The sequence below is a fragment of the Anser cygnoides genome, chromosome 6, assembly GCF_040182565.1.
Source record: "Anser cygnoides isolate HZ-2024a breed goose chromosome 6, Taihu_goose_T2T_genome, whole genome shotgun sequence".
In the NCBI taxonomy this organism is placed as follows: Eukaryota; Metazoa; Chordata; class Aves; order Anseriformes; family Anatidae; genus Anser; species Anser cygnoides.
In genome coordinates, this window is record NC_089878.1 from 32,520,809 (window position 1) to 32,543,328 (window position 22,520).

The 22,520-nt window shown below is 52.4% G+C and overlaps 2 protein-coding genes across 3 annotated transcripts in view; one reads left to right on the plus strand and one right to left on the minus strand.

Annotated features, from left to right (window-relative positions):
• C6H2orf76 (chromosome 6 C2orf76 homolog) overlaps positions 1 to 18,377 on the plus strand; it is a 38,835-nt gene extending 20,458 nt beyond the window's left edge. Inside the window, exon 7 of the mRNA XM_066999150.1 lies at positions 16,924 to 18,377. Within this exon, the coding sequence (XP_066855251.1) occupies positions 16,924 to 16,934 (11 nt within the window). The 3' untranslated portion in view covers positions 16,935 to 18,377. The remainder of the gene's footprint in view (positions 1 to 16,923) is intronic.
• On the minus strand, positions 287 to 19,800 carry STEAP3 (STEAP3 metalloreductase). Of its 2 annotated transcripts, XM_048079662.2 has the most exons (5): positions 19,662 to 19,800; positions 8,454 to 8,934; positions 7,511 to 8,038; positions 5,805 to 5,969; positions 287 to 717 (listed from the first exon to the last, which is right to left on the minus strand). In XM_048079662.2, exons 1-5 carry the CDS (start codon positions 19,760 to 19,762, stop codon positions 427 to 429), a joined length of 1,566 nt encoding a protein of 521 aa, XP_047935619.2. In that variant the 5' UTR covers positions 19,763 to 19,800; the 3' UTR covers positions 287 to 426. The 2 variants fall into 2 exon arrangements, with proteins under 2 accessions (XP_047935619.2, XP_047935622.2); XM_048079665.2 differs by lacking the exon at positions 5,805 to 5,969.
• Between the last annotated feature and the right edge of the window lie 2,720 nt (positions 19,801 to 22,520).

Genomic DNA, 22,520 nt, shown 5'->3' on the forward strand with positions numbered 1-22,520 from the left:
GTTGATCCAGACACTCAAGAGGCAGGATGTCTCTGCTGTCATAAAGCTCAGAAAATCCATGTTCCTTCATATGTAAAAGAACAAAAGCATTGACATTTATGAAAGTAGATAGGGAGCAGCAGAGAAAGTACTGGTATGGAGAGCTGCTAGCCAGTGACAGAATCCATTGGTTTTCTGTGTACATTAGTGCTGCTAGCTCAGCTTTCACGGTGATTTTTAAGGCAACATTTGTCCTAGCAAACCAGCAATATCACTTAAATACTACTGTCTGAACTCTTTCATGGTAGTCCATTTTCTAAAGTCACCAAATTTTATTTCTTTGCCCACAATATAATTATACCAAAACATACATATAGTTAAGAAAAAGAAACACCTTTATAGAAATGTCGATAGTGCTTTGAAATCCGCCGTCGCCCCGGCGCTTCGTTAGACGTGGCTAGAGGTCTCCCCGCTCGAATACTCCCCTGTTGCGCTGGGCAGCACAAACTTCACGTATCTCCCCTTCTCCCAGCCCCTCCTGATTCGCACGAGTCTGTGGTGGATGCAGGGCAAGCTGAAGATGACCTTTGCTAGGATCACAGTACATGGGACGAGCAGCGTGAGGGTGTAGGTGGGAGGCAGGTAGAATTTGTACTGGTTCTCGTCAAAGGCCCTCGACCACCCGTACGTGAGAGTGTGCAGAGTGCTGATTAGCAAGGCAATGAATCCAAGGGTGGACTAAAAGGAAGAGAAACACACACCGGTTAGCGGAGGACCTGGTATTTTCACCTGTAGGGGTACATAGTGCAGAGAAAGCAATGAAGATTCCCGTGTTTTATTTTTTCTAGAATAAAATGCGACTGGAAACCTTTCACAGGTAGTGTGCCAGCCTGCGTTTTGCTTTTTCTCATCAGATGTTAAATGTGATACTAGTTCAGCAGGAGTCTCCCAGAAAATGCTGCCGACCCAGCCAAGTGGTGAGCTCCAGCCCCGGCGCCCGCTGAGCCCATAACCGCGGGGAGCTCACAAATGCTCTGGCTCTGCCGTAGCCCATCCGTGGCTGGTAGTGGCCAGGGGCTGCCGGCCAGCCAGGGAAAGCACGCACCTTTCGCACAGCATCGCGGCTACGGACCAGCAGTTGGCACTGTCAGAAGTCGGTGAAGCCTGGCAAAGAGATCTGCAGGTAACTGCTGGCACCTACAGGAAAACTGCAGCGTGCTGAGGCTGATCTCGAAACTGAAGCGCTCTGCTCTCAGGTGAGCAACAGCCCTGATGGGTTTCCTTCTCTGTCCTAGAGATGTGTGTTGGTTCGTGAGCTGAACCGTGAGGCTGTATGATGGACTAAACCCTTGGAACTGGGAGCCAAGAGCCCTTTATCCACTGAAGGAGTCGGCAAGGACTCAGCCCCTGCTCTGCAGACAAGAACTTGCTCTATTTTCAGCTGAGACTGTGGCTCCCAAGCACCCACAGAGACAACATTTTGCCTGAATATTGCCAGCTCCTGCTCACGTTTGCTCTCAAGAGGGGGTTTAAATTGTGGTCCCCTCACTCACAGTTTCCTGCCTGATCCAAGGTGGTGGCTGCGGAGCCCTGCCCATGGGTGCTGAGCAGGAGCTGGGCTCCAGCTTCCGGAGTCACGCCTTTGCCACCTCCCCAGGGGCCGCTGGCTGTGCTTTCAAAGAAAAATGTGGGTCCAAAATTGTGGTGCAAAAATGTGTGTGTCTGCTGCCCAGCTTTGACTGTCTGGTCTCAGCCTGTAATGACAACCAACCTTCAAGGTGCCCGGATGGGAGAAATTTCACCACACGCTGCTGATGTCCCCAGCTTAGGGAAGGAAGCCTTTAGAAGTCGAAATACCCGGCTTGCTGCAATCAGAGATCAGCAAGAAACACTGTCTTCCTGCAGGTATGGCCAGGAAAGAAGGCACAGCAGGGAGATCAGAGATCGGGGCAAACAGGAGGAAGAACCTGTCACATTCTCTTGAAAAAAAAAAATCTCAGCTGGAAAATGTCTCCTTTCAAAACATCCCTTCCTGTTTGCGGTCACTGACAAACCATTTTAAAACCCAGATAACTTTTAAAAGTGTACCGTGCTGCTAACAACAAGCTAGATCAAGTCTCCTCTACCCTTCACCGCAAATTATTTAGGCAGCCGAGAGGACTGGGCAGGCAAGGAAAGATCTCTAAAATACGCCCCATATCTATGTACTTTACTGTTACAGCACCTATCAGACCGTCATGTGGGTGCCTGTAAGCCCAGCCAAGATGTCACCCTCCCAACAGCCTGCCAAGTTAGGGAGCTCTTCTCTCCGTGCCACAGCTGAGCGCTGCTCAAGGTCGTCCCCGGAGCCAGCAGCAGCCCTGCGAGCTGAGCCTCGTCCTGTGGGCATCCCCGCACCCACCTTTTCTTCCAGGCTGCCTTCGTCCCCAAAGCCACATCCAATTCCAAGCCCGGGTGACAACAGGCAGCAAACCCAAAGAGGGTCAAGATTTGTTTCACTGGGAAAATGAAGGTGTTTGCTGGAACATGCCACGATTGCAGCTGAAAGAGAGAATGCTCCTAACAGTGGGAACCGACCCGTGGCTCATCCATCATTTATCGACTCTCAGCTTCCCTCCAACAGGCAGAGCATCCCTGGGTGGAAGGAGGCTGGAAGTAGCAGCGTGAGACTAATCTGGCAGAGCACAGATGTAAAACGGGGCAGGGAGAAAGGTGACAGAGTGCAGTCCGAAGGCAGCAGGTGCTTTCTGCACCGGGCGGCACGGGTGGCCTTTGGGGTCAGTCCGGACGGGGCTCCGTGTGCGGCAGAGCTGCAGATAATTAGTTTGGTCCTCTACGGTTTCTCTTTCAACCGCTGCTGGCAGCGGGGAAGAGCAGAAGTGGAAATTAGTATGATGAGAGGCACCACCCCGTCACAGCCGCGCAGTGACCCGCCGTTGTGTGCAGGCAGCGGGTCACGTGAAGCAAAAAAGCTAATTGGCAAGAAATTTGCCCATGACACAGCCTGAGCTTGGAAGCTCTGGTCTCGGCTGTCTTCTCCACGCAGCGCCCGGCTGTAAGGCTTTAATGTTTTAAACAGCGGCAGGGATTTTTGCACTGTCACAGCGTGGGGAATATGGGGCCGCCTGCCAGGTAAGGTGTTAAAGCCCTCTGAGCGATGGCTGTATGAGGATGGCATCTTCCTAATGCAGGCTTGGCATGCATTTTCTGTTCTGTATTGATTTTTCTCTCTCCTCCATCTCCTCAGTGTCCGGAAGGCTCCCTGCAATGCATCAGCAGAGGTGACTCTGTCACACGTGGCTCATTTAGAAATGAGTGCAGCATCCAAAGCAAAAGACCCCTTCCTGACCCAAATACGCTTCTGACTTCTGCTGCCGTTAGTCCTAAAAAGTCATTAGCTGTGTGGAAGTTGGCTCTGGCTCTGGCTTCATTGACAGGAGCGCCAGAAAGGGTCCGATGACAGATTCTTTGTATCCTGCAATCAGGAGCTAAGCAAGAAACCAGGTCAGTTCAACCTTCAGATTCCAGGAGGACTTTTCAGGGTGGGGAGGTAAAGGCAATCATACACGTTTTTACTTCTGCGCCAATTAGACTGGATTCGTAAATCACTGGGGAACATTAAAAATGTCTCCTATAAGTTGAATTGCATACGAATTATTCCTGTTACCTAGTTACTCCCTTTTCTATGGGAAGCCACGATGCCTCTGATGCGCTGTAATAGGGTCACGTGCTGGATGTCCTGAACAGCACCCGTGTCTCCTATTCATATCCTCAAGAAAGGTATCACCAACTTATTGAAGAAAAAAATATTAAAGTATTTCTAATTAAAAACAAGAACAAATGAGCTGGAAGCTAACATGCTAGGAGACCTGTATTACTCTCCAGGCACAATGCCACCCATGCATCTCCTGCACGTCCTCAGCTGGGAGCTTGTGTAGCGCTGCCATGCCTCATCCCGCACTTACACAAAGCTCTGAGTGGTCTTTCCATGCCCTGAGCCAGGCAGTCGCTACGTGGGGCAGCCAAGAGCTATTTTGGAGCCCAGTGTCACGTATTTGTGTGGTGCCAGTGCTGACAGAAAGACGCGGGAAGGGATCACAGAGGGCAGAGATGTGACAGTTGTGTGACGTGCACGGGTAGGAGACAATGTACGTGTTACATGACACGGCACCACCAGGAGAGCTGCCTGGGGAGCCAGAGGGAGATGCAGGGAGTTTCAGAGGCTCATTCCAGGCTGCAAGGAAGTTTTTCCCTTCCTTTGGGATTCCTGGTATGAGATGCCTAAGCCAGGACAGGAATTTATCCGATGTCCCAGCGGCTGCAGCCCTCCCCTGAGATGTGATGGTGAGAGTTAATATGCTGTTGTCCGATCTGAACGAGATGTTTAAAGCCAGATCTCTGCCCTCCCCGAGGGACAATCTCCTGGGGTCAAGCTCCCCAGGTGAGGCTCTTCTACGCAGTGTAAATAATTACTCACCAGCCCACAGAAAGAGAGGAGGAAAAAAAAAAACAAAAACACAAAAAACCCTAACTGACTTGCTAGCTTGGAGATCAGGGCACTCGTGGGAGAGCAAGCTTCAAACTCCTGCTCTAATGAATATTGAATTATTTATGTGCAGCTGAAGAGCTTCAGCAGGGGAGAATGAATGACAGATTTGCACCTCCGCGTGCCCTAACCCTGCGTCCCCTAATCCCTGGGCGTGCGCTGGTGCCACGGGTGGAGGGGCTCCGCAGGGCAGGTGCTGGGGGCTGCGTCCCACGGGGTTTGCGTGCGCTGGGTGCCACGCTGGTCACTGCTGCGTCACCCGAAGCCTGGCTCAGGCTAAGCAGCAGCAGTGTAGGAGGCACAATTAACCATGGGATTTAGACCTCTGAATTTGGTGAATTTGGCCTCAAGTGCAGAGGGTATTTAGAAGTTTTATTCCCTGCTCTCCCTGTTAGCCTGAAGCCTGGCTCCATGTGCGTCCCTGTGCTGGGAGGTTTTGGGAATGTCCCGCACAGGGTACTCAGGTCACTCTGGGGACCTGGACATTGCTGCAAGTGGGAAGAAGGCTCCTAAACCACTGAGAAAATCTGGAGAAAGAAAAACTACCCTTATGGTCCTAATTCGCATTTTAGAAGACACGGACTTTTCACTGATCACTCGGATCTGCGTCCCGCACCAGCTGTCTCCCCGGCTTGTTTTCTGCCTGCCTTCCACAGCCTGCTGCAAGCTCCCCGCAGCACCTCCAGCACTCTGGGCGTCACCGACACACGGCCAGCTCCCGGGGGACCTTGAGCACAGAAGGGAATAACCCTGCCTTCTGTAAATGGCCCCGAGGCTTTCTGCCTTTCTACTTTGTGTGACTTCAGGAGCGTTTCAGCTGTGAACGGCAGCGCTGCTCGCGGGCACAGAGTGAGGGGAAAAGGAGCCTGGAGGACTCTGCACGGAGACATCCCACAGGCGAAGTCCAGGCTGGCTTTGCTCGGGATCTCTGTCTAATGCTGTTAGAGGTGAGGAAGAATTTCAGCCAGCACATTAAAGACTCGCTCTTGCAAAGCTCGCCACCAGCCGCCACGTGGACGCGCACGAGGCACACATTTTCCCTTCCCCTGACGCAGCAGCAGACGGCACGCATCCTGCGTGGCAGCGGGGCGCTCTCCAGGACGCACCACATCCCGCTGCCCCGAGGTGTCTGCCGGGCTCGCGTCCCGACGGGGGATGTGTGGAGTGGCAGAGGTGGCCACGTGTGGGGGTGGCAGGCCGACCCCTGCCCTCCGTGGTGTGTGAGGGCCTGACCCTGGCTGCAGAATCACTCCGTGACATGGGCAAATGTCAACTTTACCTGGATGAAACTGAATTCCCTCCAGTTGAGAGAGTTTGCGATGGATGGAAGTGAAGTGATGGCAAGTAACGACAGCAAGCCCAGGGCAATTATTCCAACAGAGATATAAATCTCCATCCTCCAGACTTCCTCCTCTACCCAGATATTCATCTTCTTCTCCACAGCCTGGCATGACAATGAAGTTTTGTTAAAATGGAGCGCTTAGGAATAGAGGAATTGATTTTTATCTGTATTCGTTCTGGTTCTGGAAGCAGATTTCCTGGATGAACACTAGTTCCTAGTCCCACCTCCAGCGCTACTGGGCTCTGTGTTTTGGGAGCTGTGAAAATGCTCTTTTATCCCCCTGCTGCTTGTCCCAGCTAGTTCAGATTTGAAGCCTGCTGGGAAGAACTGCTGGATGATCACAGCTCCCACAGCCTGTAACCACAGCAGCAAGCCCCAAAGTTGCATTTGGAAAGATAATTGGAATAAGAACTCAGTTTAAAGCCATGAAAACAAATACAGATGCTTGAATATGCAGCAGTCTCCTAATAACCTTCATTTTAAGTGCATTTGGGGGGGGGGGGAAATTGTTCATGCTAATGGAAAGGAAGATGGGCTTTATGCTGCATGGCAGAGAACAACATTTAGAACCATCCTCTTTAGCCCATTAAATGGGTTTAATTTACTAAACAAAGATGTTGCTAGAAAACAGGAGGTAGAGGGGAAATGAACAGAGGATGCTTGCCCGAGATTAATGTGCGACTGGCAATCGAGAAGGGCCTGTGCCAGGCTGGAACTGGGAGGCTGGGGGTGTCATCTGATGGATATTTTGAGCAGGCACTGCTGCCAAAACCAGGCATCCTGCTCCCAGCTGCCTCCACAGCCCCTTCCCTCCTCTGTGCTGGGACAAGCCTTTGGGTGGCCGCAGTGGGGAACGCTTGGAAAATATCCCAGCACAGAAAGCAGACTGGCCTGGGGGCAGTTCCTCGATCTGGTTCACCTCTCAGCTGCACAAGGCTTCTTCTGCCATCCCAGGAGAAGCAGGGAGGAGCAGCAAGAAGCCAGGGGCAGAGGAAGGGCAGTCACATTTTTCCATGGCACTGCCAGGCTCCAGAGCTGGCTGGATCGCCTGAAGGTAGGCAATCCCACGCTGGATAAACACTGCCAAGAGCCTCAATAAGGCAATAAAGTACTTTTCCATTTCCTCGTTCCCTTAGACTATGACCAGCTCTTCACCAATACTTTGTTATGGTCCTGGAGGCACGTTGTGACGAGGACACACCTCCTACATAAACAAATCCTCAGGTTTATGGCTTGGTCGCTCCAGCAGGCATCTGCTGTGACCATCAGTGTGAGCAAACAGGGATCCCCCCGTTTCTCAGGCACGCCGGGTGCCAGGCAATGCTGGATTCAAAGGCTTCTCTATGCTCCTCTGGAGCACTGGCATGAGGGAGTTTGATCCTAAACCTGGCTGCAAACGCCTGGACAACATCCTGCTAACGTGCCTGGTCCTCAGTGCGGACGGATGGGTGCGTGCCTGGTACGCGGCGTGCCGCAGCGGGGCACGGTTGCCTTGTGAGAGAAGTGCTCACAAAGATAACAGCTTCTTCCCCCGCGTGCTTTGGAAAGTGAGTGCAAAGGCCGAGATATGAAACCTGCTAACCGACATCTGGAGGTGCGCAGAAGATTATTAAGGGTGCTGACGTGGAAGGTGCCGACATTACCTGCTTGACGGCCATCTCAATTAACTGGTAGCGGTGGGAGCGGCGCATGGGCAGACACAGGCTGTACACGGCGTGCAGGGCAGCGCAGAAGAAGCTGAGGAGGCCAATCTGCTTTCTGTGCTGGAGCCACTGGTCGAGCCAATCCGGAAAACGCCGGTACTTGGTGCCGTAGTAGAGCTGCAAGCAGGCTGCCAGCACGCCGGGCAGGTAGACGAGGGACAGCATGACGTAGGCCACGCAGGGCAGCGTGGTGTTGACCACCTCGATGGGTATCTTGTAGAACTTGTTCTTCTGCTCCCTGATGTAAGGGTGGATGACCTGCCGCACCAGGTTGTAAGTGAAGAAGCAAAGAAAGAGCCCCAGAGCCAAAAAGATGGGGATTTTCCAGGCTGGCAAGAGGCGCAGGGGAATGTTCTCGATCTCACAGGCTGAGGACATGCAGCCCATGTCCACGGGGGTGAATCCCATGACTTGAGCGATCTCTGCAACGGTGCGCTTGGCTTCTTGGTTATTTGAGCAGATCAGGACCTGCAACAAACGGAGGGATACACACAGGGCAAAGAGAGATCAGGCTGCAGGAACGAGTGTGGCGGGAGGGCTGCTATGCTAAAGGAAGCCCGTGTTATCACCAAGCATCTTGCTTCTTGGCAGGCTTTCTGATGGGGATTTACTGTGGCTGCCAAGGACCTCTCCTGGACGGGCTTCCTTTCATGTGTGCACCACCAGTTTGTTTTACCGTCTGTGTTTAGATAAGCAGACAAATAAATAGTACTTTTCACTTACACAGAGACTTCAAAGACTACAAAGCAAGGAGTAACTGGGGTATTTCATTTCAGAGCAAAGAAACGCAGAAACTGCGGGAGCCTAAGGCCATTTACTGTTGAAGTCAGACCTCAGCTGCTGAAATATTGTGGATTTAGCCCTTGCCAGAAGAAAACAATACCTGCTTATTACCATCCCTGGCACCTGACTGCAGCGTCCATGCAGAAACCACGTTAAAGCCCTTGACCACAGTGCAGGCTGGGAACAGGGAGGCCAGGTACTCGGCGTTGGACTCTTTGTGGTGGTTGATTTCAGTGTTGTTACTGACATCCACCAGGATCTTGCCCACCAGCACGTCGGCCAGGTCACAGAGCGTGGAGTAATGTTCCCTGAAAACCGCCACAAAAATGACATCCGTCTTCTTCACCGCCTCAGCCTGGAAGGTGACTTCTGCCGCAGAAGGGAAGAGGCCGGCTTTGCGCTTGGGGTTGCGGCTGCCGACCACCACCTTGAAGCCGGAGCACACCAGGCGGATGGCCAGCGACCGCGCGAAGTCCCCGCTCCCCAGCACCCCGATGGTGCGGCCGGCTGCGGGCGCCGTGGGGTCACCCTCCACGCTCCGGTGGCCAAGGAGGGGTTTGGCCATGTCTCCTCCGGACATCCTGGGGGGAAATACAAGGGGAAATGCGAGTTCACCATGAAGCTCTTGTAAATGCTCAGACCACAACCGTGGTCATGGGGAAAATACCACTTATGATGCGTGAATAGAAGTGCACAAGGTCTTGGGCAAGGAAGGAATTCCCTGATGCCTGCAGGCAGATGTACAGCGCTGGGTCCCAGTAGCCCAGGACCCATCTGCTAAACCCGCCAGCATGTGTGCAGTAATGTCCAGCCACCGTTGGAGGGGGACAGGACACCATGCGGAGGTGGTTTTAGGAAGGAGTTTCCCTGGTTTGAGTGATCGAACACCTGCTGGCTGCACTCATTTGTCCTTTGCGGTTCTTCATCTCACACTGCAAAGCCAGAGCAATCCTAACAGCCACCCGCAATGGCAGCTCTTGGAGCCCCAAGGAACCAGGGGAGATCTTCTTGAAAGCCCTGGAGTCCAGGGGGATCTCAGAGCCCACATTTGGGAGTGGCAAGGGGTGATTTTGATTTGTGGGAGCAGAATCAAGGCAAGGAGTTTGAGGTGAAATTAAAGCATCCTAGAAGTGGTAAATGAAGAGAGTTGCAGCCTTTGCTTGTTCCAATATTTGGGTCTGTTTGCTTCATCTCTTCAATGAATAATGAGAACTTATTCATGACATTTAAAACAATATATTAAAATATGATGAGATTTGCTCATGAAAGATCTTGATGAGCTTTACAAACATTAATGAATTTTGCCCTGTTACACTCTGCTCTCCGTAACAGATTAGATATTAAGACCATGAAGAGGCTTTAAGCAGATCAATAAATTCAACAGCAGCACACCAGCCAAGCCTGGAGGTCAGGAGGAGCTCAATCAGGGAACTGCCAGGCTGTTCACGTGAAGTGTCACCTACAGCTCAAATCTGCCTTCGTGCTTAAAGAATGGCAAATAGCAAATGTGACACCATATTTTTAAAGTGCTCAGGAGGTGGCCTGGAGAACTTACGTACCAGGACACGTGGCTTTTGTATTGGGCACGCTGGTAGAAATGATAATAAAAAGCAGAATTAACAGACTCGTGATATACTGGGAAAGAGACAGTTGGTTTTGGCAGAGTACAGTCTGGCCTTACAGCTGATGCAGGTCTTTCAAAGTGAAGGTGACCACTCGGACAGGGTGACCTAGTCACTAGGCTTTGTTTTTCATAGGCTTTTGCGAATGTTCTTTATGTTTAAAAATGCTTTAAAAATGTTTGAAAATGCTCTTCTGGGATTGAAGCAATATTGGTACAAAGAGGAAGGGCACTCCTGCATGAATAGTTACCAATGGGAAACAAAGGGTAAGAGTAAATAAATAATTTTCATAATGGGAACGGGTTGTCAAAGGATATCCCCAAGGATCTGTGTTGTTCAACATGCTCATAAGTGAGCTGGGAAAGGGATTGAATACTGAGAAGATTGAGTTTATGGGTGATAATTGTTTAGTACCGTCAATCTTTATTATGAGAAATGTGCAGAAGGGTCTCCTCGTTCAAAGTGCTTGAGCACCAAAATTCACTGCTGGCACATGCCAGGTGCAGCATATGGGCATAAAAAGCCCTATCAGTATGCTTTAATGAGCTGTAAATTTGTTTAAAACACTCAGAAAATAAATAAGATAAAGATCTGAGAGCCACAGTTCTGTGCAGGTACCAGCTCAGGGCTCCCTGAGAGTCACACCACAAACACAGCCTGAGTTACCAGAGCAGGGAGATTTCTTACACAACAGCCACTGCCATCTCTGGTCTCTCAGCCCTGTTCCTCATGGAAAGCCTACAGACACCTTCAGAAGATGGACCTCAAAACTATCACTCACTGTTCTCTGTCTGCTCTCCTTGCCTCTCAGCAAGAGACAAAAGATATGTGTACGTGGAAGAAGTGCTCTCGGAAGAGAAACAAGTGCCAAAGAAAGACAAACTTTCTTCCCCTTTAAGAACACCTCTTCTCTGCTTTCTACATATCATGTAGACTTCCTCTCATGGGCTGGATGAGTAAGAGAATTATTCATATTTCACTCCGAAGGTTTCTGCTTCTGTTCCAGACCCATGGAAGGATTTGTATGCCTGAAGGCTGACTTGGCTATGCAGGTCAGGTCAGGCGGGTTAATCAAGGCTGCTACCTACGCACACTCACCTGCATTAGGTATAGTCCGTATGTATCACAGTCACTGTAAAACAACACAAAAACCCAACTATGCCACTGTATAAACCCACACACTGAATAGCACACTGCAGTTCTGCTCACTCCACTGCAAAGAAGAGGGAATAAAATTAGAAAAGGGCCATTGGGAATGAGTGAGAGAAGAGACAGGGCCTGCCAACTGCAAAAAGAAACACGTAGGTGAAGATGGAGCAGAGACCACCCAGAACTTCTCTACGTGAAGAACAGCCTCATGGTTGGAGCTCAGGTCAATGCCAACCCTTGTGCCCTGATCCTGAGAAGGCTGGAGAGCAACATAACAACGCCAGTACTCTTCGTCCTCAACCAACCAGGCCACAAAACCACACAGTAAATACGCCAGCTCTGTCTGAAAAGATTTTTTTTTTTTGCCCCTTTTTTATCGGGCACTTTATCAAAAGTTCACTGCTTCTCTTTTAAGAAACCTTCTTGCTCCACCTAGATTTATTTGTGGCCAGCACTATTTGTTCTAGGGCCAGAGCTATTGTTTAGCTTAACAGGCTCTCTTGCCTACGCAACCCCCTCCTTTCCAACAACCTGTGTGCACAAACTGTTACCCTGCAATAGAGACACATCTCTGGCTCCCGGCCACGGGGAGAGGAATCAATGTTCAGGGTAACAGAGCAGGTGATTATGAAATGGGACTGCAGGGATGTGGAGCGTGCTGTAAGCAAGCCTTCTTGTGGTGCGTTTTGTTTGTCCTGTTACCACTGCTGAAAATGCTCTGAGGTGTTTGCAGTGCTGGGGGGGGGGTAAACAGCCTTGATGCCCCGTTATTTTGATTAAAAAGGCTGACAGAACCAAACGGCCTGTGAAGTCACCACAACAGTTAAAAAGCAAGGCTCCTCAGAATGTCTTTGGACTGGAGGCATGGGCTTTTCTGCTGTTATTTCGGTCATATGCTGCCCGTCAGGTCTCTGGAGCAGGGCCTGTCCCTGCTTGGTGCAGGCCCTGTGCCGCCATGAGCCACGGCCACCTCACACCTGCTCGCCACAAGAGGCTCTTGTGATGGAGGGGGAGAAAATCTCCCTATGGCAGTAAACACATTTTGTTGAGAGAAATGCCGTGGTCTCTGGCAAACAGATGCCTGGAAATGGAGCTTGTGATTAGGTAACAGTTCTTTTTAACTTCTGTATCTCTGCAGAACACGCAGACCCCATCTCTCCTGCCACCAGTCCCGCTTCTGCCGCCCCCCCGCCGCCCTGCTCTGCCACCCGGCTCCTCTCCGGGATGCCTGCCCCTCACCTCGGGCTCGGCCCTGTGAAGCCAGGGGTAAACGTGCTCACGTTTACCTACAAACCCTGCCCGCAATGCTCCCTGCCAAGGCTGGCTCCTCACAGCCAGGCCAGCCCACCCAGGTTACTGTGGAGTCACCCGGGAGTGGAGGCCACAGAGGCCGGACACAGCCTTACCATGCCGCAGCCCTGGATAAACCTCATTTATTGATCTTCCCCATCAAGGAAACTGCACCCCTGCTGAGTTACGGCGTGTGAAGTTCAAGGAGATTGGTGTCTTACCAAGAAAGCTACGGGATGATTTAAAGCTCAGCCCAGTGGAAGTAAAGTAGCTTCACTCCTAACCGGGAAGCGGTTCCATAATTAAAATATCTAATACAAAGTAAAGCTGCCCTTCAGCTAGACTATTAATGACACCCTTATATCACTGCTTGGGGATGCTGCACCCAGATGCATTGTGCTTGTTACTGCCTGCAGTTCACCTATTGCATCTCAATGACTTCTATTATTTGCAGTACAATAGCGGTGACAGCAGTGAGCAAGATCAGGAGCTCCAGGCACCAAACCAAAACCGGATAGAAGGCAGCTCCTGCCCCAAAGAATGGGATCAGACAGACAAAAGCTGGGTGAAACGAAGCAGTCAAATCTCTGCTGCCCAGGTGGAGAGCAGGAGGGGCTCTTGCAGAAGAAAAGCAAGGATAACTCGATGTATTTTTCACTTGAGGTTTGGCAGAAGCTGTTAGCTTAGGCTTGGTGCCAGGAAACAAAGCTTTTCTGCCACGCAGCAGGGTTCTGCAGCAGGACGGCAGTTCTGGGCTGAGCTGAGCTGCAGGAGCCCCTCCAGGTGTGGCTGCACTCCCAGCAACGTCAATCTGCACTCAGATAATGCCCCACTGCTAATGGGAAGCTGGTGCTATCGTTATCCTCCCTCCACAGACGTGGCGACTGAGGTAGCAATGATAGCAGGGCTCCAGCACATTTGCCTGGGAAGACCCTGATATCCTTGTCCACGTCTTTCACAACAAGACCATCTTTTCAGGACCCTTTCGGTTATTCTGGGCAGAGGACTATAGCCTCACGGGTTCCCATAATTCACAGTCTGGTGGTGCTTGGCTTGTAAATCCTGGACCAGGATGTACCCATCATGGCAAAGCACAGGCTTTGCTTCACTTCTGGACAGAAAAAAAACCTGAGATCCATTTCACTGTCTTGGTATTAGGGTTTAGCAGATAAAAGTCAATCTAGTTTTACAACAGTTCTGATTAAAAAAAAAAAAAAAAAAGCAATATCTCAAAGATATCATTGAGTCAAATTGTGCCAAAGAACATGGCAGCAATCTGACAAGGAGCTCCGTGTAATGGTGCTGTACAGCACAATGAAACTGGCTCCTGTTTGCACAAAGCCTCATCTCCGAGCTCAGCATCACGTACGGAGTCTTAGCAGGCAGCACCTTGGCTACAATAACCGCTTCTGTGTCTTCCCCTGAGGTCAGATTTTGCTTAGACTGACCACAACTGAGTCTTGAGTAGCTGTGGATTCACCCTGGTGCATGTCCTTACAGAGCCTCATCAGGGCTTCAGTTTCGGCATTGTGGGTTATCTGAGATAAAGCACATGATTATTATCTACATCCCCTAATAAGCTTTGGGGTCAAGCAGCAGGAGGAAACAAGTGATATGGAAGAGGCCTTCCTTCATCAAGGCACTGCAGAGGAATGTCCTGGTGTCTGCACCGCGATATTCCCTGTGTGCCATGGAGCATGGTCCCATACATACACACAGAGTTGAGGGATGGCAGTGGTCTCTGCCCCCAGGTGATTCAGTCTGCATACACGGACCTTTGTACCTCCCAGACTGACCACAAAACCACAGCCCTGCAGCTCCTGTTTGCAGAGCCTGGCATTCTCTATGAAGTTGACACACCAAGAAGTCACAGCTGGAGAAATTCATTCAGTGCCAGAAGTTTCTGTTCAGGTCTTGCTGTCCATAGAAATACCAACTTTTTGGCTACAGCTGCTTTGTTTCCAAGGAAAATAAAGCATTTAAGTCTCTCTCACACCCAGAGAGTCCCTCCAAAGAGCACTGCCAGTACCATGTACCTGCTAAGACTGGCAGAGATTTAAGTAAGAAAATGGCTTATCCAAAGCTGGTTAACCCCAGCTCTGCTCACACTTCAGGATACTTCTTAGTCCCGTCCAGGCTGACTGGAAATAACACGTCTGCTCTGTGGGCAGCTTGCAGAAGAGGGAGGAAGAGGGGAAAACCAGGCTTGTTGCCTCTTTCCCTCGTACTCCTTCCAAAACAGACTGAGCTAGCTCCCCACCAGTGTAAACCAGGAACCAGCAAATGCAATAAACCAACCGTCTGTGTTGCTTCAGCCAGAAAAGCGATGTTGCAAACCTCTCTGGGATGCCAGCCAGGCGGTAAGAATGAGGAAATGCCAGCATCAGGGTCCCCCAGGTCCCCATTTGCTGGGGAGAGACATCCCCGGCAGGCACCGCTGGGTGCTGAGGCTGTCCCTGGCCATGCGGGGTGGGGACAGACCTGCTGTGGGCTCCTGGGGCTGCAGCGTGCCCCTGCCACTACACCTTGCTGTGCCCTCATCCCTCTCCCTAGCCCTGGGCTGGTGTTTATCTGATCAGTTGTTAAAACCACTTCCATAAGCTCGCGCAGAGCCCATTTTTCTCCCCTCAGCGTCTCTTGACCCAATGAATCAATCATCTCCCTCGCTGCTTCCTTTCTAACCCCCAAACGTCACAGCATGTGATTCACCCCCGCCTTCTCTGCGGACACATTTTGCGCTTTGAGGATGAGTTTCATGTTTTCTTGGAGGAGCTGAATTTTCCATTTGAGCCCCCGAAAGGCAGTGGCCCGAGCAGACGCCGCTTCCCCCACGTGCCACGTCTGCTCCTACCTCCCAGCACGCTGTTTGCTTTTGCACAACCGCACGGCACCGCTGACTTGTGCTCTGTGATGCCCCTAACCCCGTCCCCATCCCCGTCCCCTGCCTGGCCGGTCCCTCACCCGCTGTCCGCACGGTCGGTCAGTCCAACCTCACGGGACACAGCTCGTGCCCTGCTTTTTTAGACCCTCCCTCCAGTTTGTCACAGCCCTTAATTCTGAGCCTCTCCTCTCGAACGTTTCCTCTGGGTCACCCACAAAGCGGGCGCATGCCTCCCTGCTCCACCACCCGCTCACAACAACGCGGGCTGGCGGGCGCTGGCCCCCCCCTGCTCCACGTACCCTCCGGTTTAAACATTGATAAATATCGAGGATGTTGGTTTTTGAAGCCAAAGGTATGTCCCTGACCACAGGATGTTCTTCGCCGTGTCCCGAACTCAAAAACATGTTTCAAAACAGGGGAAAGCGGAGGAGAGAGGGCTCACAGAATTTTCCGCTGGAACAACATAAGTCGGCTTTTCCCACACAAGCTCAGACATTTTGGCCATGGTTTTCCTATAGAAATGCAACAGCCCGTTGGCACCTGGTGAGGTTAAATGGGCAGTGCTGACGCTGGGCAGAAAAATCACCCATCTGCAATATTGGCTGTGACTCGACTGAACCGGAAAACAAACTTTTGGCCGACTGTTTTCACCCAAACTATGCACTTTTAAGCACAGTTACCACCAGGTTGTGCCACGGATATCCCCAAACTCTCCTCTCCCAAATTTGTCTCCTAAGAGCAGCTCACGTCTCCCGTGCTACAGGCATAGCACACACAACTTTATCTGGTTGATGGGTCCCTGAATAAGAAGGTTATTTCCCCAGCTTATCATCGAGGGACAGTTTACAGCAATGTTAAGTGCTGTAGCGAAGTCCTGGGGGGCTTCTGTTGCTTTCTTTTGGGGTCTTAATTGCCTTGCTGCTCTTTCCAAGTTCACGACTATCTCACAGTGACGCACCCGCTCCTGAGCTTTCCCCTTTCTGAAATGCGGGGAGAGGAGGTAAGTAGCCAAAAGCATGGATGGCAAAATCTTTTTGGGTAGATCTAACGACAGCCTGCAGCTAGGCATGACTGGAGGAGGTGCTGCTGCCTGAAACGAGCAGGGGAAAGTCTCCGCTCCTGCCCTGCTGCCGGTGGCGGCGAGCTCTGAGCCCAGCGGCCACCCCAGGGAGCTGGCAGACCCTGGCTGTTTGAAAACTCGTACTTCTTTCCAGAAAGACACAGAGGAATTACGCTGCCTGCGCATGCAAACATTTGGTTTGGCCATTGCCGCCTGTTAGAAGGGTCTCCAAGATCAGCACGCCCTCGCATCTCTGGCTCTGCCTCTTGCAGCGACTCAGAGGATGCACAGGGCCCTGCGGTGGAGAGGGTGGCAGGGAGCTGAAGCCCACAGTGTGGGGTCAGCCCGGCTCCTGCGGACTCCTGCTCTCACCTCCCGAAGCCCAGGCACAGCACGTGGTGAGCTCTGAAGTGCACGGGGTCTTGCTGGTCACCTCGGGGAGGTGAATTGCCCCAGTCCCTTTTCTTCAGGGACATTCAGCTGCTAACAGCTTGCTATGAAGCAATGGTGTATGTGTAGTTCTGGCCAGCTATTATATGTTTCTCTCTATTTTTCTTCACTCCTTCAGGTGGGTGCTGAGACCACCAGGAAAGGAAGAATTGTTACTGACTGAGGAACTGGAGGAAAAGCAAGAGAAGAGGGCAGGTGGCTTCACTGGGAATTGACCACAGAAGGACAATGACTACGGTGATCATGCTGCCTTGTGAATGCAGCCCGTGCTTTGCCCGAACACACTGTACGTCCTTTGGGGTACATTCCAGGTATGTGACAGACATACCTGATCTGCTGATCAGCTGTGATGGGCAGGAGAGGTGTTTGGGGAGGAAAATAGCAGCACATCATAATTCCCCGGTAGGTTCTCCAGGATGAGGGAAGCATGGTGCAGGGGTGCACACCATGCACACAGGACCCCAGCGACTCAGCGTGTGCCAGACGAGTGCACCCAGCAAATATTTCACCGACCCACCAGCCATCCCGTGCCCTGCTGCATGCTGTGCTTGTGATGGTGGAGGGCCTCCGGCTGGCCACGGGAATTGGTGCTGTCTGGCTTTTAGGTTCTGTCCAGCTGGGATCCCTCTACCATGGGCTTTAATGCATTTTTTTATGGGAGATCTACTGGAGCACTACCTCCTGCACCCACCTTTGGCAAGAACATCCCTGCGGTAAGAAGTTCATTTATTCTAAGTAACTGAAGAGGTGCAGGTTGGTATCTGCTAGTGATGATCAGTGGTTGGGATTAGCATACTTCTGTGGTGGACACATTATCTACAGACCCCCATTCCTGAAGCCTGCGGTCTGTGGGTAACTCTTAGGACATTTTTGCAAAGACTACAACGGTGTATTGATATGAACTAAACTGAAATGCATATGCAAGTGTTATCCCAATTGAGTCTTTAGACAGACTCACTGAAAATCTGAGAACCTGGAAAAAGACGGAAGGAGTTTATGTCTGAACTCCTTAAACCCTAGCCAGAATTTTCAAAAATGTTCAATTGATTTGGGCACCAAAGTACCTAAGGGCTTTTGAAATGGGATGTAAGCACCCACATCACTGACATGCTTTCCAAACATTTTATCCTTTAATTTAAGCTACATTTCACTTAGATGCAGACAGAAAGCAGCTTAGTCCACTGCAGGGGAAGCAACTCTGTGAAGAAGCAGTAACTTAAAGTTTAGAAATAATTAGCACTTGCCTCCATCGCGAGGTTGGCAGGAAAGGTAATTCTAATCGGTGACGGTAAACATCTATATAACTAATTGGTGGGTTTTAATTCTTGTTATGTGACATCCCATAGCCACGGCTGCCCGTGCCTTTCACACCTCTCCGGAGAGCCGGCTTGGTTGGCCTACTTCTTCCACCATCGGAAAAGATGTGTTTCCCATGAATCTAAAGCTGCTTCTATTTATGGGTGTAATGCTACAAGGTCGCAGTCAAAGCATAGTTCCTGACAATAAAAAGCAAAACAAACAAAAAGCAAAAATAAAAACCAAAGCAAACAAAAATTATGCTTTCAAGAAGCATGTTTTCCTGAGGCACGCTGTGTTTTCTTTTTAAACAAAGACTTGTTGAGTCACCAACATTTTCTTCTCTACAATTATGGAGGAAATCGAATATGTACAGTGAGTATCGGATCCTGTATTACCGTACATTTGTTTTATAGCAAATGAGATTTTAAGAGAGGAGAATTCTTAAGCCTGATGTAGTATTTAAATCTTGTTAGCCCTCCATCTCCTCAGCCCGCAGGATAATGATACTGTAAGACGATGGCCTTCCTCTCTCGCCATCTCAGTTTTGATTTCTCTCCATGGGAGACATTTTCCAACGCACCAGTTTTATCTAGACCACACGGACGGCAGTGATCTGGGGTTCTTGGTACACGTCCATCCTCTGCCTGGCTCTGCAGGGTGCAGGCCTCCGGGCTGTCCCCAAAACGGGGCTGTCGTGGCCCCGTGCTGTCCCAGCAAGGGTCACAGGACAGGTACAGTCCCGTGCCGGGTCACATTGCCTATGGGACAGTCCTACTTGAATGCTGCCTCTCCAGCTCCTTCACAGCTTTTGCTGTTCAGCGCTCTGACACGGGGCAAACGCCGAAGCCGCCCCACGGAGCATCCAACCCCGCAGCCTTTTAGGAACCCTACACAGGCAAGGAAGCTTGGCAGCCGCTCCCCGCTCACCCTTGGGGGACTGAGATTTATTTATTTTTAATATCTCAGTTCCTGATTCCTCCTGTGCTGGAAGAAGTCCTTACCCTCCTCAAAAAGCTGCTGATGAGAAAGTGAAAGCCGAGCGCGCGCCCTGCTCCATGGGGCAAGCGCCGCATCCCGCTGCTGTGCGTCCACCTGCAGCTCCCTGCCCCACCCCCAAATACTCCGGCTCTCGAGTGGGCTCCGAGCACCCCAAACCTCCGGGCTCGGGGCTGTCCCCGCAGCCTCCCAGCTCGCAGCGTTTCCCATTTCTGCCCGGGCAGGGCGCTCCGTAATCACGGCCCTGCACAGCCACGGGGCAGCGCGACCCGCTCCTGCAAAACCTCAGCCCCTCCGCAACGCCCCGGGGGGGGGGGGGGGGATCCCAGCCTCGGGATGGGGGGGTACCAGCCTCGGGATGGAGGGGTCCCAGCCTCGGGATAGGGGGGGTTTCATCCCCGGGATGGGGGGGTCCCAGCCCCGGGCTGGGGGCTCGCAGCCCCAGGGGGTGCCGGTGCCCCGCTGCGGGCAGAGCCGCGCCCGGCCCCGCGCCGCCCTGCCGGGGCCGCGGGTTCGATCCCCGCCGCCGCCTCGTCCTGCTGCTCCCCGCGGGGTACTCACCTCTGCGCCGGGCCGGGCAGCGGGAGGGCGAGCGGAGCCGTCCGGGGGCTGCGAGGGAGGCGCGCTGATGTCAGGCCGCCAGCTCCGCCCTCCCTGCCCATGTGCCCGGCTCGGCTGGGCACGGCTCGGCACGGCACGGCACGGCTTCCCCCCACCCCCACCCCCCCCCCCCGGCCGCCCCTTGGGGGCAGGAGGCCGGGCACGGCTCGGCTCCCCGCTTCAGGGGCGCGTTTTGGAGGCGCCGAGCGCCTTCGTTTGGCCGGGAGGGTGCGGCTCGGCGCTATCGGGGGCCGCGCACTTGTCCCTGCAGCCCGTGCCGGGGGGCAGATAATGGGGAGAGAGAGGCCTGTCCCCCCGCAGCCGCCCCCAGGCTCGGCACGGCCCTGCTCCCTTACCAGCGATGGCCCTACAAATAAAGCCGCAGCGCCAGGGATCCACTAATGGTCCCCCCAAAGCTGCTCCCTCTGCTCAGCTGCCTCACCTGCCCCTTCCCTCAGGGGCTTTTCGAAGCCTTCCCGAAAGCGTCTTTGGTCAGGGCTTTATGCAGCCGCTGCTCTGAGGCTTCTCGAGCCGTTCCCAGAGGCCGGTGTGATTCGTGCCCGTGGTTTCCCGGAACAGCCCATTGTGCTGCCTGGTGGCCCCGCTGGGGTGGCAGAGCTGGTGCTGCCAGCTCGGCGGTGCCGGCAGAAAGAAGGCTGTCGTGGCCCGACGGGGTGTCCCGTGCTCTGTCACTGCTGTGCCACGGCCTGGCGTGGAGGCAGAAAGAAAGAAATCATTGAGCTCGGCTCAGCTTTCTGGATCTTGCTACCTGCCCTCCTGCATCAGACCTTTTTTCTGCCCTTTTAGTTTATTACAGACCCCTTAGCCATTGCCTGTTTCTCTCTTGGTCACGGAGATTTCATTCCACACGGTTCCCCACTAGGGTCTCAGGTCTCAGCTGCAGCCACGGAGGGCTCCCTGCACGGCCCTGCCTGGCCGGCAGCGAGCCTGCCGCGGTGAATCCCCCATCACGGCCTTCAGCGGCGACCACCCCTCTGATTCCCTTCATCCCAAAGTGCTGACGCCTGCTTACTTTTGCAACGTCACTCCCTTTTCATAATATAGGAACCTTTCTGATTTTTCCCCCAGCATTTTCACCCAAATTTCACCACCTTTCTTTCAGAAAGAAACGTGCCAGGATTAACACCCGTTTTATAACTTTCTCCATCTCCTGGATCCGAACAGGCCACGCGTTTGCTGAGTGCCTCAAGCCTTGCAGTACCATTTTTTTCCTGCAGATGTTGAGCTGCAAAGCAGCTGAAGTCTCCCCAGATCCAGGTGCAGGATGGTTCCTCCCTCCCCGTCACTGCTCCCCGCTTGCTGGACCTCCGAGATGTATGGCGTTACTGAGCACATTTTTCAGGGACTTCATTTCGCCCTCCACCTGTCACTTTTAACCTGCGAACTGCCTGCACTTGGGATGCATCTCAGCACACTCAAGTGTTGCTGTGGCACCCAGGAGGATGCTTGGGCTGTAAGTGCCCATGTCCCAATAGGGTTTACCTGAATCTGGGTACCCCAAATTCACCACTAAGGCCACACCACCGCTTTGTGGCTTACAGAGATCTGCCGTCCATCCCCACCCCTTCCTCCGTGCCCCCCGAGGTCCCCATTTTGGGTCGCTTCCCATCCTCGGCCCCCCCTGGACCTCCCGGGGGGCTGGCAGCATCCCTCGGGGAGGTCGGTTGGAAAACATAACGCAGAGCTACCAGAAAACCGACTCCTGCCACTAATCAGCTCCCGTCAGGTTATCGCTTTTGCAGCCGCCCGGCTTTTCGGAGAAAAATGTATTTTATCAGCCCTCTGCGGAGGAGACCTGGTGGAGATGCTCAGCGCTGGCGCTGCCGGGGCTCGTCCCCGCCTGTCGTGCAGGCGCCATCTAGTAGGAAAAGGAGAAAAACACCGAGAATGAAACACGGTGGGAAGTTGAAATGAGGTTTCTTGCAGGAGCATCCACCTGGGGCAGGAAAATAGTTTAATCTAACACAGAACTGTTCTGAGGCTGTGCAGGTACAGCCCGGAGATAGTGCTCTTGGGAATCTGCAGCAAATGGTTAGGGTATGAAAACCTCCCAAAATTAAGCAACTTTTGTCCAGAGTGGGCCCTGATTTGCTGAATATTACAATACAGAAAATATAAAACTAGAGGCCAGCACCTCTCTATATAACCACCGTACAGACCGCTGGGGCTGGTTCAGGGGACTCTGGCAAAACGCGTCATTTCCCGACTGCTCCTTGATAACTTTGTCAGGGTTGCATCCCGTTAATTATCCGCATGGGTTAATTGCAATGTACTGTCCTGGGCTGCTGTGTTCAAACCGGCTCTGGTCGGTGCCAGGCGCTCCCATTTCCAGTGCTGAGGTCGCATCGGAAACCTCTTCCTGCCATCCCTGCGCGTGTGATTTCCCATCGCAAAGGCATCTGCTCTCGTCGTACCGCATGATTTCACCGCAGATCCCATAACAGTGCCGCCGCCGTTTTCTGACAGTCACATGGGTGCCTCGGAAGCGCATCTGATGTCTTTCTACGTGAATTCCCAGCCCTCGGGGTGCGCCAGAGAAACCTCCCTGCATGAACCCCCCAAGGGCTAAGTAACAGAGACCCACAACATTAACTTGTATTAAAAAAAAAACCACGAGATTTTATAGCAGTCCAATGATTTTTAGGCAGCTTGACTCACCCTTCTCAGCATGGGGAGGTGATAATGCCGCGTGTGTGTTATCTGTGGCCCACGAATTGCCACTGGCAGTGGGGGAATTCCCCCTTCTGCCGGGGGTACACGCATGTCCCCATCCAGTGGGTCCCTGTGACACACGTGTGC